The sequence below is a fragment of the Geospiza fortis genome, unplaced genomic scaffold, assembly GCF_000277835.1.
Source record: "Geospiza fortis unplaced genomic scaffold, GeoFor_1.0 scaffold41, whole genome shotgun sequence".
NCBI lineage: Eukaryota > Metazoa > Chordata > Aves > Passeriformes > Thraupidae > Geospiza > Geospiza fortis.
Genome location: NW_005054299.1, coordinates 6441097 through 6460132, shown reverse-complemented (window position 1 = coordinate 6460132; position 19036 = coordinate 6441097). Strand labels below are relative to the sequence as shown.

At 36.9% G+C, this 19036-nt stretch overlaps 1 protein-coding gene across 1 annotated transcript in view; it reads left to right on the top strand.

The window, feature by feature from the left end:
- HAAO (3-hydroxyanthranilate 3,4-dioxygenase) overlaps positions 1-18566 on the top strand; it is a 32881-nt gene extending 14315 nt beyond the window's left edge. Inside the window, exons 4-10 of the mRNA XM_005416187.1 lie at positions 80-186; positions 3056-3145; positions 3849-3892; positions 15063-15208; positions 16274-16342; positions 17480-17562; positions 18446-18566. Coding sequence (XP_005416244.1) covers positions 80-186; positions 3056-3145; positions 3849-3892; positions 15063-15208; positions 16274-16342; positions 17480-17562; positions 18446-18524 — 618 coding nt within the window. The 3' untranslated portion in view covers positions 18525-18566. The remainder of the gene's footprint in view (positions 1-79; positions 187-3055; positions 3146-3848; positions 3893-15062; positions 15209-16273; positions 16343-17479; positions 17563-18445) is intronic.
- The last annotated feature ends 470 nt before the right edge of the window (positions 18567-19036 follow it).

The window sequence follows — 19036 nt, the reverse complement described above, 5'->3', positions numbered from 1 at the left end:
GCAGGTTGAGGGGTGGAAAAGGGACAGTGCAAAAATCAAAGACTTCCCAACATTGGTGCTTTCTGATTTCTTTTAACAGATGTTCCTGCTACCTGCCAGGATACCTCATTCTCCTCAGAGATACAAAAGCACTGTGGGTCTTGTGATTGAGAGGGAAAGATTAAAAACAGAAATGGATGGGCTAAGGTGAAGTATAAACTGTTGACTAATCTGTTAGAATTCGTTATATAAATTAATTTCTCATATCAATACAATGATGTGTTTTAATTTCCTGATAATTTATCTGATTCATCCTGGCAATTTTGTACTAATTCTATCCACACATTTATTTATCTATACATGCATAAACAGATCTCACTTAGCATTTGCTTTAGTTGAACAAGGACCATATTGAAATTTCTGAAATACATGTTGTGGTTATAGAAATCTACTTATGTTCTACGTACTGCTATTGCCTTAAGTTTTAAAAAAGGATCTCAGAGCTCTCTAACAACCCAAATAAAAAAGATTTTTTATCAGTTCTGGCAAGCAGAATATTAATTCCTTCATAAGCACTGAAAGTAAAAAAATGAAGAGCAGCTTTCTTATCAAGTGTGTGGGAAGCTAAAAACAAAAGTTAATTTTCTCACCACTAGTCCCTCTACATTGTACACACCTCTGCCCAGGTTTTATTGCCTTTTGAGAAAAACATCTTCATGTAAGTGAATGGTTTGCTTTGTATTCTAGAGGGAGCAGGACTAAGCTTTGTCTTGTGTCCATACAGAATTCACAAGTCTAAGAGGGAAAGTCACAACAGTATAACATCAGAAAAATCTAGAAAAGCTGTTTTGGTATTAACCAGAAATCACAGACCAAGCAGAATTTGTAGCTGTCTGTATAATCCATATAGATTTAAAACTGCAGAGATATCTGTAAAGTGCTGTTCCTGTCTTTTCACCTACAGTTTTGATTGTTGCATGGGTAGCGTCACAGCAGGAAGATTGCAAATATGCAGAGCTAGAAAGATATACTTTTTCACTCAAAAAAAAAAAAAAGGCTATGGAAAGAAACTAAGAAAGGGACCATTCAAGAAAAGAAACCCACAATTAAATTCCAAGCTAAAAACAAGTCCAGTTAATTTAAAGTATTGTTTACCTATGCACTTGTCTCTTTTTTCCTTTCATTGCAGATCTGTACATTGCCTGGACTTACATTATTTAAAGGATACATTGAGCTAGAAAAAAAATTACCAGTGATTTAGATAAAAAAGTTTATTATTAAAATAAAAAGAACGAAATAGTAAAAAAAGAACTTAAATAGTAAAGTAAACTTTACTTAAAGTAAAACAACCTACCATGTAAGGTCTGTGAATGGTATGAGAGACAGAAATGCTGAATGCCTTTTTAGGGATCCAGGCTGATCTAAAGATTTGCACTCCAGTATAAGTATGCTCGTGTGGAGAAGCTAAACTAAAAGCTACCGTATGGCTTGCAGGTGGAAATTAACACATCCTCAATTCAAAGTATCTAATCAGATGCCTGAAAATAAACCAAAGGTTTTTAGTGCCCTTGTGTTCACACTGATGTGGTGAATAAAGACACCTGAAGTTTTGGAAGTGAGCAATCTTGTCATGCTTTTGAACCTACATTCCCTCTGTGTGCTTCTGGAAGAGATGGGGAATTTACAACCAGAACCCCTAATGTTCTCTTACTTTTTTCAGTACCAGCCACCTGCAGCAAAGACTGCACAAGAGGAAATCATAATGCACTTTGAAGTATGCTGACTCAAAGTCTAATAGAACTGTGTTACTGTTCCATTATTTATCATGTCTACAAACCATAGTCATAAATCAGAGCCCCCAGCATGCTGATTACTGCACAAGTGAAGAATAACTAGCCTGCCCCAGTGTTCCAGCCTAAGTAATGATTACATGTCTTGTGCTATGAGAAAAATGATCTACCTAATCTTAATTCCATGGCAAATAAGTACAAAACCAAATAAGTTTGATTTTATTCATATTGTCAGATACTTTATTTGTACCAAACAAGATCTATTTAGCATCTCCCTTCTCTGTAGATTTTCTGTGTTCAGAATTTGTGCTGGCAGCACAGCTTTTTTCTAAAGTGGAGGTATAGATACTGTTATTCTCTTCAGTGTATCCTCTTTTTGCAAACATAAGGAGCCAGGGAGCTCTTAGAAAATTTCTGGTTATTATTTGTATAGATACATAAGACAGACATGAACATACAAATATGCACAGGATAGTTACATAAGTTTTGTTTTCCTCTTCAGACACACATTGTAATAACTTTAACCTAAAAGACACATGGGACCTTTTTAAAAACATTGACAATATGAGTGACAGGAATGGAGCATCATTCCTTACCAGTCTTTGCAGTCTTTTAAAAATCTGAGTGTAAATTTTGTATTTGCCATTCCATGGATTGATTCCATACAGCAACCTTGACTTGTTGATCTCACCAAAATTTATTTATTTGTTGAGACAAGAAATTAGTGCAAGTGAAGCATGAAATTCCTCTTCAGAGGGGTGACTCAAATACTTCCCAAATTTGTTTGGCTGAAAACCATCTATTTTTCACTAATAAGCCCATAAGCCACCTTGTTTTCTCATCAGCCCATGCATGGGCGTTAAGTAAGCTGACTGTCAAATATGGGTATTAATGTCATAGCTGCGTGGAAGCACTTACTGGAAATGGTATTTAGGTCCAGGTTTTTTTGCAGTAACTACATCCAAGGTGAAAGTTATTGGTCACAAGAGATTATGGCTGCAGTCATTTCCAGGATGAAATCAGAAAGGTTGCTGAAGGAATTTCGTGAGTTGTGATTGATCAACAGAACTACAAGGCACTCCACAGAAGTTTGAGCACCCCACCACCAAGTCACCTAACCAGGGAAACAGAAAGCTTTCCCAAATAACCATTCCTCAGAATGAAGCACACCAGGCTTGACAATAAGTTGCTCTTACACAACATTGAGTAGCTATTTTCTTCGAAGCACTGAAACTACCTGATCAGTTATTTAATAAAAGGATTGACTAATGTGTTTACTTTATCAGATACTATGTTGGAGAATCAACTGATGTCCTCTTTGAAAAATGGTTTCACTGTGAAGATCTCGGCACTCAGCTTAGGCCAATAATTCAAGAGTAAGCTTTTTCCTTTGTAAATTTTTTAAATAATTGAAATTATATTGTAGATCTTTGTCAGTCTGTGGCTTATGTCATTAATTTGCTATTTATGCTGCACTTTACATAGACTTGTTAATAGTTAATTGCTGCTCTCTAAATTTTTAATCATGTCTTGTATGCCCCAAATTAATCAAATCAGATTTTTAAATAAGGAGAAATCAGGTATTTCACACATCCATCTGGAGCACACTTTTTTGAACCAGTAAACTTAGTACCACACTGCTTCTAAGTGCAAAAAGAACTGAGTGAAAAATTAACACTGACTAATGCTACGTTATCAAGGTGAATCACTGAACTGCTTAAAGGCTTCTTTCACTCTTGCTTTAATATAAATACTTTTAGTTGATATTATTTATGCATGATCAGGACTGTGGCAAATTTGGTAGAGAGCTACTTTCTAAGAAACATGTTAATGTCATTAACTAATAAGTTTGTTAAATGGTTACTAAAGGTGAAGAAGGGAAGTGTTTAGTGATATTAATCTTATAGGACTTTCAGACAAATCCTGTCACTAAAAATAAAGTCTTGCATAGATGTGACAGTAGCTGAGGATTTGTTATATTCATTATCAGCACAAAATTTACTGGCCAGTATTACTGCCTAGTCCTTGTTAACCTATAAAACAACTTTTTTACTTCTGTTTAAATGATCTTTATTCCAGGTTTTTCAATTCAAGGCAATATAAAACTGGAAAACCAAACCCAGGTAATACAAATTAATTTCAGAATTAGAACAGTTGCTGATTGAAGAGCAATGATTCTCACCAATAAAATAAGTATCTGTTTTTCTTTCTGGTTGTGCAAATTAAAGTTGTTTTTGGGAAGTAATTCCTTTCATTACCCTGACCACAAGGAAATTCCATATAAATGATTACCAACAGCATCTTGCTTGGTCATGTGATGCCATCATAACCACTTATCAGGTAACTATACTAATGTGAAATGCTAGTATCTCTATCCTTACATGCCTTTCAAGTCTTATCCTAACAAAATTTCACTTCTGACAGCCCATAAGATTTTTGCAAGTAGAATTAATACACTTTATGCCTATTTGTACTCCTTTACCTACAGCTGTGATCTACTCTTGGGAAAACTAGAGAAAACCAGATGATTTTAGTACCCATAGGGTCTGATCTGTTTAACATTTTATTTCCATGCTGTCTTGCCACATTTTTTATTTTGTCTCTGTTCTGGATAGTCATTGAAAATTCCACACTGGAACAGATACCCCAGTTGTAACTCCACTTAAATCTGTTGGAAAGAGACATAGAACAGAGAAAGTGACTTCTAGAAAGCAAAGTTAGTTTTGGCTTTAGGAGTCAGATCTCTCAAACATGATGGTGGCTTTCTGCATGGCAACAAAGGCCTCAATTGCAAGGATATTGTAACAGCACTTTCAGTAGGAAATTTGTTTTGCTGAAATCTTACAATCCTGCTGGCCCACAGCTTTAAGTGAGCACCCAGTATTTGCATGCTCAATTGCTATTGATTAACATAAACTATGGCCAAAATATCACCCTTACATCTTAATAATGTACTAAGGACCACACTATACAACCATTTGTGCACCTGCAGGAACAGGCTCTATAGACTCTTTGGAAGTACTTTAGTTAGGTGCAGCCTGGTCAGTTCTCCTGCAAGAACTACCTGGAAAGTCTCCTTGACATTACCAGGTTCTTAATTGACACATGGAAAATCATCATAACAGCAGAAGCTACCTGTGTAATCTGCAGGAGAGCCTGAGATTCCTTCCTGGAGAGCTCCTACACCAGTTAGCCAAATGCTAACCAGCTCAATCAATCCCACTGCTCAGCTAGATTTGTTCTTTCAAATCTCTCTGCTGTCTCATCTGTGCTGGCAACTGAGGGACATCCTGCACCAACCAAGAAATGTATGTGTGGATCAGGTGCACTGCACCCAGCTATGCTACTCTTGACCTCATGGCCAACTTGCATGTCATCTTCCAGTCACACTCAAAACTTTAATTCCATAGCTTTTGTCACAAGAGAAATTTTAGTTTCCCCTCTCCGAAAGGTTTTTGGAACCAGCTGTCCTTAATCTCCACATCAATTCCTAAATACCTTAAGATTATTGTTATGAATTACTCTAAGAGAGACAAAAGTTTTAGTGGAATATTATTTTACATCTGTCCTATTTCTCAGCTTGATAGTCACCATAAAAAATGTCGCTGTCTGCCATCTCAATCAACAACAGAACAAAGCTCTTACTGAAATCCTAAAATTGGGTTAAGCTGCTTTTTGCCTGAATATCAATATTCTTAAAAATACTTTACTAAAACATTGTTGTCAACATGAAGTTAAGAGTCTTCTGTATGGGATAGCAACCATAAAGCCCTTGCAGTCAGAAAGTGGCTAAGCAGTCAGGAACCCTGCCTGAAAACTGTGCTGAACCAAGTTTAGGCTTTGGTTCTTTGACTGATTAGAGAATATCATTCTCAGGGAAAGGCTCCATGTTTCTTATAAGTAAAATGGGGCTGTCTCCAAGATCCTACTTTTATTTATATGCACTGTCAAAATCTGTTTTAATCTGAACATGTCACCAGTGTTTGGGTGCTGGTGGTTTGGTTTGTTTGAGGTTTTCTCTGCATGGAATGTGTGAGAGGTAGTGCAGGTACTGCCTTGCTGTGTGTTCATACAGCGAGGAAATGTTTAGCAGAGAAAATATAATTTCAAATGAAGCCTCTAGATGCTGCTGTAATAAAAAAAATACCATATCGTGCATAATATCCTTGTTCAATACAGGGATTTGCTATAAGCATCCCTCACCAGGCTAAGAGTTTAAACGTCAGTAACAAATTAATAATATGAGAAACAAATAACATTAAAGATTTATATTTTTGATATTTTTGCAGAAGATTAGGGCTAAAGAACCTGATAATCAATTAGAAGCTACAATATATCCTGACACCTTTTTTTTAAACAAGTAATTCTGAGAAACTCTTATTGAAAAATTTAGTACAGAAGCTCTTTCCTTGTAATTTACCTGGCAGCTTTTCAGCCTGGGGAACAGCTCCCTTTTTTCAATTTTCAGGTTTTGTGGACAATAACTAACCCAACATCTCAGTGATATCTTACACATGAGGAAAACACCCCACATTCTTAGTTACAAAAGTTGTAGTTTATAGCTCCTGTGACTCTCAGTGAGACTGAGAGTGTCAAAAAAAAAAACCCAAAAACCAGTTTGACTGAGATAGAAGTAAGCTGGTAGTAATATGTTCACTCTGAAGGCTAACCAGCTGATATAAAAATAATGCTTTGGATTTATTCCTTCAGCAGCTCTCATTTTTTTCCTTTCTTTTTTCTTTTTTTTTAAGAAGTTGAATTCAGCAACCAGCATGACATTTGTAACACATAACAAGCCACCACCAGTTTCCATGATGTTTCACTCGATACATATCTCAACATCATTTGAGCTGGCTTATGCACAAGATGGAGTTTTAGCTTTTTTTTTTCAGTTTCTCTTCTGAAAATCCAGAATCACCTCAAAAGTGCCAGCTGAAGCACTCTCAGGTTCCTTCTCCACATAAACCTGAACTAGTGCCTCACCTTCTTAGAGAGAAATGGAATAAAATTGAGGAAAAATGTCTTCAAAGAAATCCTGGATTGCAGCTCACTCATAGAGGAAAGCTGTAAATGGAGTCAATCAAGCTCCATTGGGTTTTAAAGAAACAAAGGAAAAAACAGAAAAAACCTAAGTCCAGACCTTTTCTTGATTTATTTTTTCTTGTTTCTGGCTTAGCCAATAGCAGGGAAAGTCCCTCTGAAAGCAGGGCAATCAGAGTATATGAAGAGACAGAAGAAGAGGGACTCAAATGCCATCAGGAAAAATATAATCAGAAATATATATTGCATGCAATCTTTGCTTGAAGCATCCTCCCTGGAACTGTTTTGTATTTTATTACTAGAGTCTTTTGTTTCCATGTGCAGAAATAAAGTCTGAGAATACTCTCCCCTTTTTTAAATCAAAAAGGGTGAATGTTTTTAGGATACAGGCTGTACAGGGAACTCTCAAGATGGGCTGGTTTGGGTTACTTGTCATATTTTTTGACATGAGGAATCATAGTTATCAAAACAAGTCTTGCTACTTTCAGTTGAATCAGCCCGAGAGCAAGATTATCCCAATGTAACAATTTCATCCCACTTTTCTAGTCAAAAGGACAAGAGACAGTTCAGACAGAGAAACCTCAGTTCTAATAAAGAGTGATGGCTAAATATTCTTTGCAGCAGTAACCAGAAGCTCCAAAGCTTTACCTGCCATGCCTGAAATAATCCAGACTTCTTTTAGGAGTAATTTGATGGGGAAAAAACGGCAATAAAATTTTTTCTGCAGTTAAGTGTGTTTGAAAATGAACCTCATGAACATTAATGGTAAAGGTAGAATGTCAGGAATTTGTCTATCCAAACTACTCTACTTCTAATTATCAATGAAATTTTCTTTCCCAAACAAGCTTTATTGTGAGTGAACATTCAGATATGTAATGTAAAAACCAGTCCCGTAGTGACTTCACTAGAAAAAGTTTCATTGATTTTTGGTGTATCTAGGGTGATTTTCAGTCTAGATTAAGAATCTTGTTAGTACAGTTAGAATACAGTGCAGTTTTATGTTTGTGATTCAGAACAAACAAGACCTAAGCAATTTAATGAGCATGAAAAAATAGTTATTTTCTTCAGTCAGTGGAGCAGGGGTTACCATAGAGCCTAGGACACATTCTGTAAATGTTCTGTGGTCTCAGCAGTGCTAAAGACATTATCAGGGTAAGCTCAGCACTATAAAAATCAGCTTCTGTGTGGTCATCCTCTGTAGCTAATACAATGAACCTCCATAGACAATATTTGCTGCTCAGTCTTGTTTCACTAATATATAAAAACAAACAGATCTTTAGTCTTTTATTTTTCATCTTCTTTTCAGTTAACTGGCTAGTGGGCAATGTTAATTCAATTAAAACTACTTCAGAAAACTAAAAACATGCAGGAAGAAATTCTGTCTGTATTTGCACTAGGGCAAATACAAGGTCATGCTTTTGAACTTCAAATAACTGTATAAATATTTGTGCCTTTCTGTTTTAAGTACATTGAAGTAATTCTAAAGATACTGTCTCTGTGGGTTTTTTTCCCAACTAAGAATGCTAATTTTGAACATAAAATTTATTTGCTATATATCTGTTTACAAAATTGACTATTTGATTCTCTTTACTCTCATCTTGAAGGACTTCCAACACACCTAAATGGATCACTCCTTCTCTTCTATAACATGGTACTTGTTTCTGCTCCGAGTACTTGTATTAAAAAAAAAAACAACAGTATATGAGCATTTAGATATGAAGGAATATACTATTAAGGACTAACCAATACAGAGACAGAATAATTTTAAACTGTCTAGACCCATCAAAATTGTACAGTTCCCCGCAACACCATTTCTGTAACTTTTATCAAGAGCATTAATTTTCCCCTTTTCTCTATCATCCTCATTGCTCTCTTCTGGCAAAGATGACCATATAAACACACTATTCATCTTTAGACTGTCATATGTAATCCTTTAACTAACTTCCAAGTCATGTTTATATCTCTCCTGAAACTGCGCCTAAACTGCAAAGTATATGTAGGTGGAAGAAGGGGATAGAGCCATATAATAAACTTCTTCAATTCTTATAAGCATGTTACCTCTCACATTTCATCTATTTCCTCTCCTCTCATATTTAAATGAGGGCACCAGTCCCCAATGAGTACAGAGCTCATAATGAAAATGAGCTACTCAGACCAACCTAAGTCAACAATATTTAATGCAGAAATAAAGTAGGATCACAACGTCTGGAGTAGGGCTGCTGTCATTTTCCATATGAAAACTTCTACTGAGTTTTTTTAGTTCCAAACTACAGTGGATCGTCCAAGACTCAGGACTGCAGGCTGCATATTCTCTGGAGCCAAAAGTTTCATTAGGATCTCAGAGCCCAGAGCTGCTAAAGACAACAACAAAAAAAACCCCAAGAAAGTCTTCAGGAATAAATCTGCTTCTCCCACAATATTCTCACATGAGCCTCCTCATAGAGGGGCAGAACATAAACTGCAGGCTCTGGGAGCTCTCCTAATGCTTCATCTCATGAACCAAGCCACTACTGATCTATACATACCTATAGTGCACAATGTACACAATGAACCTATCAAGGCAATAGGAAGAAATGCCCTATAGAGCTGTTTTCCTTTCTGTTCAGACTTTTGTGAAACAAATAAGAAATATTTAAGAGCTATAAAGCTCAGCAATTTCACAGCAGGTATGTCCTTTCTAACAAAGTAGCTTCTTTCTTCCTTACATTCTTAAATGCTCCCCAGACAGCAGCATCTGAAATAGAAGACTCACTAATGGAGTTTGTCTGACATTTTCACTAGTGTTTCTAAGGCTATTTAGTGGTAATAGCTCACACATGCTGTAAAAATCCTTGTCTCACCAAGAGAGTGAGGTCTCTACTCTTGTTATAATGAAGTATCCTATTCCCATTCTATGCAAACTGAAGTTACATACAAAGAGGATTAATGAAATGCCCTGAGTTATAAAAGGCAGATTCAGAAACAGAATTAAGATTCTTTATGTTGGGATTGGATAAGTGGACAGCATTTCTCAATACAATTTTTCATTCTTAATTACAATAACCTAGCTAGATCATGAAAAACCATTAAAAAATTATGGCCTAAATAGTGACTTTTTTTTTGTTTAATTTATTCTTTTCCTTCTGGCTGATGACATCCCCTTTTGAAAAAGCTATATTTCTTTATTACAAAAATATTTTTCAAAGCTCTTCTCAAACTTCTTAGTTTCAATTAGGAAAAAAAAAAGCTTGTTCAGTTTCCAGCATAGATTTAATGACACAAAGAAAAATCTGCCTAGAAATAATTACATGGACGAGTCATAAATTAGCAGTCATGACAATTCTCAGGACATGCTACAAAAAAAGAATACAGTTACACAGGGAAACATGTGGTTGCACCAAGCGAGTGCTGTATTTTCAACTAAATGCTTCTGCATCTATATTCCACAGCAGGGAAATGAACCAAGAACCCTCAGAGTAATCAGTCACTCTCAGTGCTTTCACTCTGGATTTTTATATGGACTGGGCTAAAACCCAGATGTCTGAAATTATGTCCCTCATTTCAATGGTTTTATTTGCAGAGGTATTAAAATCCTACTAGTCTCATTGACATTTCTGTTAACTTGGAGAATAAAACAGACTTTTTCATAAAAATTAGGTAGGCACATATGGGAAAAACATCCTAGGGAATGTATTATTACTGGCTGGCAATTAAATGTGAAATGCTGCAAAACTCTATCACTGGAATTAGTGGTTATGATATAGTATTTAAGACATGGAAATGATGATTAGAAAGTGTGCAGAAATAAATTAATGCATAATTTAAAAATAATTCATGAGTAGTCTGGACCATTTGACACTCAGTTAAAGGATGAAAAAACAAAGAGGATTCAATCACTCCACTTTGAATGATGTCTTCTGCTGCTATAGGGGGACACACCAGTTGTCATGGACTGTGTCACATCCTTGCATGGAGATGGGGCACAGCATGTAGGGACAGACTGAGGCAGCACAGCACCTCAGGATGGTGGGATAATTAGTAAGAATATATGGGGATTTAAAGATTTGAACCTTGTTCCATCTAGAATGCTCTGTCTACAAGTGCAGGGTGACAAATCACTGAAAGATACAGTTTTTCATAAAGCCAGCATGCAATCTGTTGACCTTATTTTGACATATTTCAAGTGCTTTATTGCTCTTTTTCTTTTAACAAATCTTGAAGAAATGAGAGCTGTGGGAAGAGCTTGGGGACAGTAGGGCTCAGGAGAATGAGACAGTTTGATTTCTTGACAAGAAAGCTTAGAGGCATCACCAAGGAAGGGAAGGAGGGCCTTCCACATTACATGTGAGTTAAGCAAATCAGCCACCTGGTAGGTCAGTGTCAGCCTTCTTTACTTGTTCTCTTTACTGCATCAGAAACTCAGTACTCCCCACAAGCTCAGATTCTTCTTTAGATAGTCTCTGCTGAGGCTGTAACTACTTGTACATTCAACTTGCTCTTTTCTCGCAAGCTGTTCTCCCCTTCTTTGATTCTCAGTCTCAGTACAGTTCAATACTGTTTAACTGAAGTCAAGTTCCCCTAAAACCTGTAATTTCCTTTTTTAAATATTTACAAACTCATTCCATAAACATGACTTTTTTTCGGCTTAACATGATATCATCACATTGTAATTAAAATCTGAAAAAAGCTATAATCCCGTAAAGAACTGTGTTATAAATTTTTAATAGTAATGATCTGCAGAAATGGACTTTAGTATTGAACCTTTAAATGGATGTCTGAAAATGTAAGAAAATATTAGATTGATGTTCCACATAGTGTTATATTACTTGGAAGAACCTACACAAGACTATTATCTGTCTAGCTTAGAAGTGCCATTTTCTTGCATTTTGCTGGCATATTTTTACTTTTCCCATCATTAAGCATGTTGTCTCCTTGTCTCACAGTATTGCTAGAACAGAACTCCAGAAACACAGGCTTGCACTTCCTCAGATACTGAGTTGAAAGCAAATGTACAGGCTAAACAGAAATATATGCAACAATATCTAAATATAAGCCATTAGCCTGATTAGAAATACTCAGTTCCTTTAGTAGCACCAGGCTTCAGCTCCAATATGTATGGAACTGCAAGAGGGTGGATCCTCTTCATTGTAGTTTGTTAGCTCAAGTTCACAAGCATTAGGACACCTACAGCTTTTGGCATCATGCAAGGGATCAGCATCAGGGTTAAATAAGGACTCAGCCAAGCAGTCTATTGATAATGTCACACATCTGTCACGTACCTCATCGCCACAGAGCTCTCTCATTTGTTCTGCAGTAACAGATAATCAAGTCATCATACCAGGTCACACTAAAAGCTTAATTCCATGCAGGCACAGCTTTCAAAGGCCATTATGCTGTCACTGAGCAAGTGCCATTAACATCAAAGATAGTATTAAGCCAATACCCCATCACAGGCTAGGGCCTGCTGATAAGGCAAGTGTCAAAAAAAAAGCTCTGAACTGAGAAACTTAAAGTCTAAATAAAGAAAAGCCCACCTTCACTTGAAAGCAAAATAAACTGTTAGATGGTGGCTGTTTATCACAAGCAAGAGAAGGCAGTGCAGCATAGTAAGTGCAGGATGTATTGCACTTACACTGGCCCTGAGTAGGCACAGGCCACTCTGTGCTGTTGTCCCCTGAGTGTTGTCCCAGCTGATCAGGGCAACTGGAGTCAGAGATCAGCAGAAAGAGGAAAATAGCAAAATTATGTTTATGGAGAATAACAGACAGAAGTTAAACTACAAACTTAGACTTCATATTGTTAGATTTGTGTTGCTTCTTGGTCAAAATATAAACAAGTACTTTGGCTTTCTTTTTTTACCCCAAGTTCCTTGAAACTCATGGGGAACATTCATAATTCTCCTTGCACAAATCACCACAATGCCCATCCTTGAGACTCAGCTTTTTGCTATTCATTATCCAGCATATAAAATTTGAATTTACTTGTCAGCTTGATGCTGGAATTCTTAAACTGTGGAGCAGAAATATTCCCCAAGCTGAGCAGGATACTCACAGCATCTCAGTATTTTTTGGTATCTCAGTATTTGTCTCTTGTCCTACCAGCTTCCATATGCTCTTTGTTTTGTTTTTTTTCTTAAAGCAAATAAACAACCAGCTAACCCACCGCCAAAACCCCATATACCTCTGACAACTAGGATATGCATTTTAGTAGAAAGCTCTACCAATGGGAAACTTTCTTGTATTCCAAAACTACAAGAAACACTTCTGAATTCAAATGATCAGTTTTAATCTGAAAACAAAATAAAACAAAAACAACTGGTAAAGATTTCAGTTATTAATAGAACAAAATATTTTAATGTCTTTTGGAGCACCAGTTGCATCGAGTACTTTCTCATAAAATTGCTGATAAATTTTCTTTTCTATTCCTCCTCTGCTGTGTGTGAACATATATTATAATATTTTAGACCTTTGTTTTACATCAGCCCCTAGTCAAAAAAGCAATTTTTCACTCCAATCTCATTTGCACATATCCATAATTTAAGGACAAAATGTGTATATGTTCCTAATTACCTCCAAAGGATGTTTGATGAACCTGTGAAAATTAAGGAAAAAACCCCAAGCAGTCATATTGCAGTGAGAAAAATGAAGCACCAAAACTAAATCACCAAATACCTTTAGGCTGCATTTTAGTGTTATCAGACAATATATAGAACATTCAAGAATAGATCATGTTAATGCTTACAAGTTCAGAAAAAAATACATCTAATGTAAAGACTTTTCTTTTTCCTTTGGTGCTTCTTAGTTTCCCTGGACAAGTTTGCTTTTCAGTAAAAGTTGTTTTAAATATTTGAGTTAAATAATGTAACAGTAGGAAGCTTTTTTTTTTTAAAAAAAAGCAACTTGAAGAAGAAAGTTTTCAAACAAAAAATGTCTTCTTTTGCTACAGATTTCTTCAGATTACTTTCAGAATTTCCTGAAAGAGGCATTGCCAAGAGAAATTTTTCTTAAAAATATAATTATTTTAATATCACAAAATCAGAGCAGAGGTAAAGTTAAGGGACTACAGTGGGTTAGCAAGTCTAACCTCCCAAAATAATGGAGAAGAAATTTGAATAGCAAAATTTTGTTTCTACAACAAAAGGGGTAGGATCCCACCCAGATTATCTGGAGATGGTTGTATGCAGTGCTTACTGAGATACCATGAGCAGCAACAGCATCCTGAGTACGCTGCCATCCCCTGCATACACTGACCCTCCCACATATTGTTCAAAGGCTGTGTACAAAATGGTCTTTAAGGAAAAACTACAGAGCAGTGACATTCAGCATTAGAACAGAACTGGAAGCATGTTGCATAATGAATACACTAATACTTAAAAAATTAGCTGTTCTATTACTAGCACCAAGACTAAGATTTGGCTGCAGGTTTATTACAACAATACATTTGGGAGCAAACCATCCAGGGAGTATTCCCAGCATCGGGTTGGCATTACTGCTTGAAATTACTCAATGGGTGTTCCCCCATGGCATCTCAGAACAAACTACACAGAATCACCAAGGCAATTGCTCTGTCTCTGCACTTGCCTTTGAGCTGGTAAATAACTAAAGCTCATTTCATATACCAGCAACATGCAGCATGAATTTTGCCAGCTGTACTGCAATTAGTCTTCCAGCTATTTTAAATAAAATTATTTAGGAAGGAGAATTACTGGAAATTAAATCCAGCTACCAAAACCAAAGCCATGACATGCTCCAAGAACTCCACAAAAAATACATTGTATTAAATTTTAAGTTGTACTAATCTGTTTGATTTACTGTGGCCAGTGTATTTAAAAACACAGGGGAAAAGAAACATAGAGGAGAAGAAACATAAAAGCCAGTACTAACTATGTGAGAGATGTAGAATAAGCTTATTCTATAGGCCCAAGTCCTCTTTTAGAGGGATATGATATGAGCAAAGGCTCAGAGATGACACATCATATTTTACCAGTACAAAAGGTGGTCTGAAAGAGAATGAGGTCTATGCCAGGAAGAACTAGGTATTGTATACTACTGTTTGAATACACAGTTCTGACAACATCTTTGAAGTCACTCCATCAAGACTCACAAATAACACATACACCTTGCAATCTCAAAAAGTCCTGATAATGACCATAACACTGCTTACTATTAAAACTTTTGGCTAGATAGTGTCTGTAAATTGATCCCTCAATTAAAATGTTTGCAAAGACCAAGGGAAGCAAGGGCTGTCACTGATAGCCCTCTGGCTTGCTTACAGATGAACTCCTGAAAGAAACACCCTTCCCACTGAATTCCACGTCTGTAATGGAGCCATTTTCCTTCTCAAGCTGGTTAAATGATCATCGTGGTGAAATAAAACAGAAAAAATCCTTGAGTATGTTTGGAGATAACTTTGAAACAGAGGTAAGGGGGTATCATTTCTCCATAAAAAAGAGATAATTTTAAGGGTACAGATAATTGGTGCCTACTGTTCAGAATGAGTGAATCCAGACCTGGGATCAATATACAGTCAGCAGACACAGTTAGGCACCCCAACAAAGTTATGCACCCCTGTCTTTGGTCCATTGATTTGACTAGCTTAGGGCAGGGACTTTTTTTTTCCTTTCATGACTTCCATGTCCAGAATCAACCTGAACTTTATTTCTGTTTGTTTCCTTTGAGATTAAAAAAGCTCATTCATTTCCCAAATCAGAAGCACCAGCATGATGCAAATCATCTTCTTTATGTGTTTGAGCAGCATTCGTGGTCCAAGTCTAATCTGGGTGTGTAAACACACTTTTGTTTTTCCTCTCCCTCCATCTACATAAAGTGGAAACAAGGAAAACTGGACAGCAACCAGGGAGCCTGGGCTGCCCTAAAACATTCCACATCACAGTTTAGTCAAACACAGTCTAGTCTGGGTGTAAATGAAGCTGTCAACATTTGATATCTGTTCTGTACACATGATGTTTACAAAACATATTCTTCCCCAGAATTATTTGGAGTCACACTCCAAAGAATCCAATACAGCTGACAGCAAAGTGACAGAGTGTGGGAATGTCAGGAAGAACACAGAGAGGACAGAAAATGAGAAAAATTAAGTCCTGTCTGCAGCATTTTTAATGTTAATGGAAGAAACTTTTATACTTCAGCAGGCTCTTGACAGGGCCCAGAGTTCATGAGGAGGAAGTGCCTGTTCGAGGAACAGAAGCAGGAAGCATATAGATGCAAAACTGAGAGTGGGAGGAGGCAGGAGGAGTAGATAAGCAAGGATGCAGAGGAGCATAAGGAGTGGCAGGTGTGACCAGCTCCCTTTTTATCAGTAGGAATCAATATGAGAAAACCAAACATAGTGTGAATTTTAATGTCTGTAAAAATAATGTCATCTTCTATGAATATTCTCCTGTAAAAATAGAATGTTTTAAATGCTGTTGGAAGATGAATATGGGCACTTTGGTCATTTCAATGAGACCATTACTTTTTTTTTAGGCTATAGCTTATGGACCAGGAACAACTGAGAAAAGTAAAAAGAATTCAGATATCTGGATATGGCAGCTGGTATGTGGCAATTCACACTTTTTAACTGATGAGTTCATGTTTAAGTTCAGACTGAACAGTAGTAAAGCCTTCTAGCAACAGAGACTGGAATGATTCCCTTCCTTCTCACAGAAAGGATCACCAATAGACACCCCCTTTCAGCTTTAAAATGTAATGACAAATAACTGTAAAGTGCTACCACAATAAGAATAGCCTCTTTTTCCTCATCATGTATGTTGATGACAGAGATGCTGGTATCCATCCTTGTTGGGAATTTTTATGCACCCTACCTAGGCTATATCCTGTAAATATGTCAGATCATCCAATAAAGCAACATCACCTCTTAGTTCTGTCTTGAAACATTTGCCCTCATCCTGAAGTCAAACTGGAATCAAGTAGAATAAGCGAATAAAAAAGTCTGAAAAGTTGTTTATATTAACTCAGAATTGCAGGTGATCCAGATGTCCATCATTCAACTTTCTTCAAGAATACATTTGCAACCCACAGAAAAAGAAAAGCTAATTTTTGCTTACACAAGTCAGGCTAGCTTGGGAGGCAGATATTTCTATTAGTTCCTCTTCTGTTGAAATTCATAGGGACTATCAAATTCTAATTAAAGAAATCATAATCTTGAAGGACATTTGTTTACACTGCAGCTTACATCAGCCTGTGGAATCGAGACCTTGTGGCTGGCAAGAACCTGTCTCCCCTGCCTGACAAGATAATAACCGGTGCATTCCAATATGGAGAGACTCAGCAATTTCAGTCAGCCCCCTGCTGACTTCTGAATTGCTCCTCAAGACTTAAAGAGCTATGAGGAATCAGAAAAGTAGCAGAGGAGCTTCAACTACTCCAGAAGATTCTCTCTGTAATTTCTGGAGCTGTACCAACTGTAGACTGCTAGGTTAGATTGGTGGCAGTGTACCCCAAGAATCAGGCAATGGGTTGCTGCTTTATGATAGTAAACAATGAACAATGAAACATATTTTTATTGATGCTAATAGTGTTAGACAGACATGATAACTGAATATTTAGCTAGACCTCATGAAACAGAACAGGCTTGAGGTGTTCTTTCAGTAGGAAAGATTTCTGTACACGCAGCATTTTCTTTCTGCTGGGGACAGGACATGGAAAACTAAAAGCCTTCTTTCCTTTCAGGAGGGCACATCAACTGTTGCCATGGATGGTAAAACCCTGACTCTCTCTGCTGGTGACAGCCTGCTTGTCCGTGCCCAGTCTGTGTGAGTAGAGATGAGCAGGGGTTCAGAGCGCGATCCTCCTGCTTCCAGCCACGTAAATTCTGTGTATTCAATGCACACCATGTTGGGCATCACTGGTGCAGAAACACAGCATCTGTGAATGCAGGATTTGCAACAGCCTCTGTTATTTCTCGGGGCAAAAGTGTTTTCAGGAGGAAAAGGCAGACATTCATTCTAGTTCACCTCTTATGATAAAAGCTGGAGAAAATGAAAAAAACAAGAATCAATAAATAAAAATAAAAGAAGATAAGAAGAGGAGGAAAGAAGGAGGGAAAAAAGGGAAAAGGAAAAAAAAAGAAAAAAAGAAGGAATTAAAGAAAGGGGGGAAGAAGGAATGAAAGAAAGGAGGAAAAAAAAAAGGAGGAAAAAAAAAAGGAGGAAAAAAAAGGAGGAAAAAAAATAGGAGGAAAAAAAATAGGAGGAAAAAAAAAGGAGGAAAACAAAAGGAGGAAAAAAAAAGGAGGAAAAAAAAAGGAGGAAAAAAAAAGGAGGAAAAAAAAAGGAGGGAAAAAAACCATATATAAAGGTATATGGCCTGAAAACTACCCACTGGCACTCTCAATTCACAGCAGATGCTAGAAGCATCAGACCAGGCTTAATCAACATTAATGCAGGAAGATTTGGGGTTCAGGCTAAGAACACAGCTCTCTTCCTGGAGTAGGATGCATAGAGCTGTTTCATAACCTGGACACATGTGATACACATAAAGGAAAATAGCTTCCAGAACGGAAAGGAAGAGATAGAGCATGGCTACAGCTGACAAAGTGCACACTCCTCCTTTTCAATATCATCCATGTTTCATTTGTTGGTTTGAGTGTGTGATTTCCCTCTATTCACATTGCACCATCTCTTTCAATTCTTCCAGGTACTGCTGGAAAAGAGCAGAAGACTGTGTTGCTCTCAGCATTGCTCAGGATCCAAAACGCAAGCAGCCTTATAAATAACTCCTGTGTCACTTGGCTTTCTGGATAACCAAGTTTTAACCTACCTATCTTAATTATCTTTTACTCAGAATGCCTGGAAATTTGAATACTCTAACACAATGATTAAGTGGAGTCAAGTGCTGTGCCCAATTAAAACTTTTTTCCCCGAGTAGTTTAAAGTTTTAGCAAAACATGTAATCACTATTTTTTTAACGTCTAGTGTTTTGTTCGATTTTATCTGAAAGGAAATGACAACATATCCAAGTAGCAGGATTACTTATATAATAATACCTGGTACTCTCTAGATTATACTAGATTCCTTTGAAATGCAAGTCTCTGCCACAAGATGTAGAAAAGGAGATGGGACAGATACTCTTACACTTCTTAGGTAACAGGCTGGATGCTGTGCACGTGCTACACTGAACATAGCACTGCAGTGGGACTAAACAGGAGCAGCTGGGTCATGGGTGTGCTCCTGTGCAGCAGAATTCTCAAGTCAAATTTGCCTTTAGAGGTATGTTGGGGGATAAGAG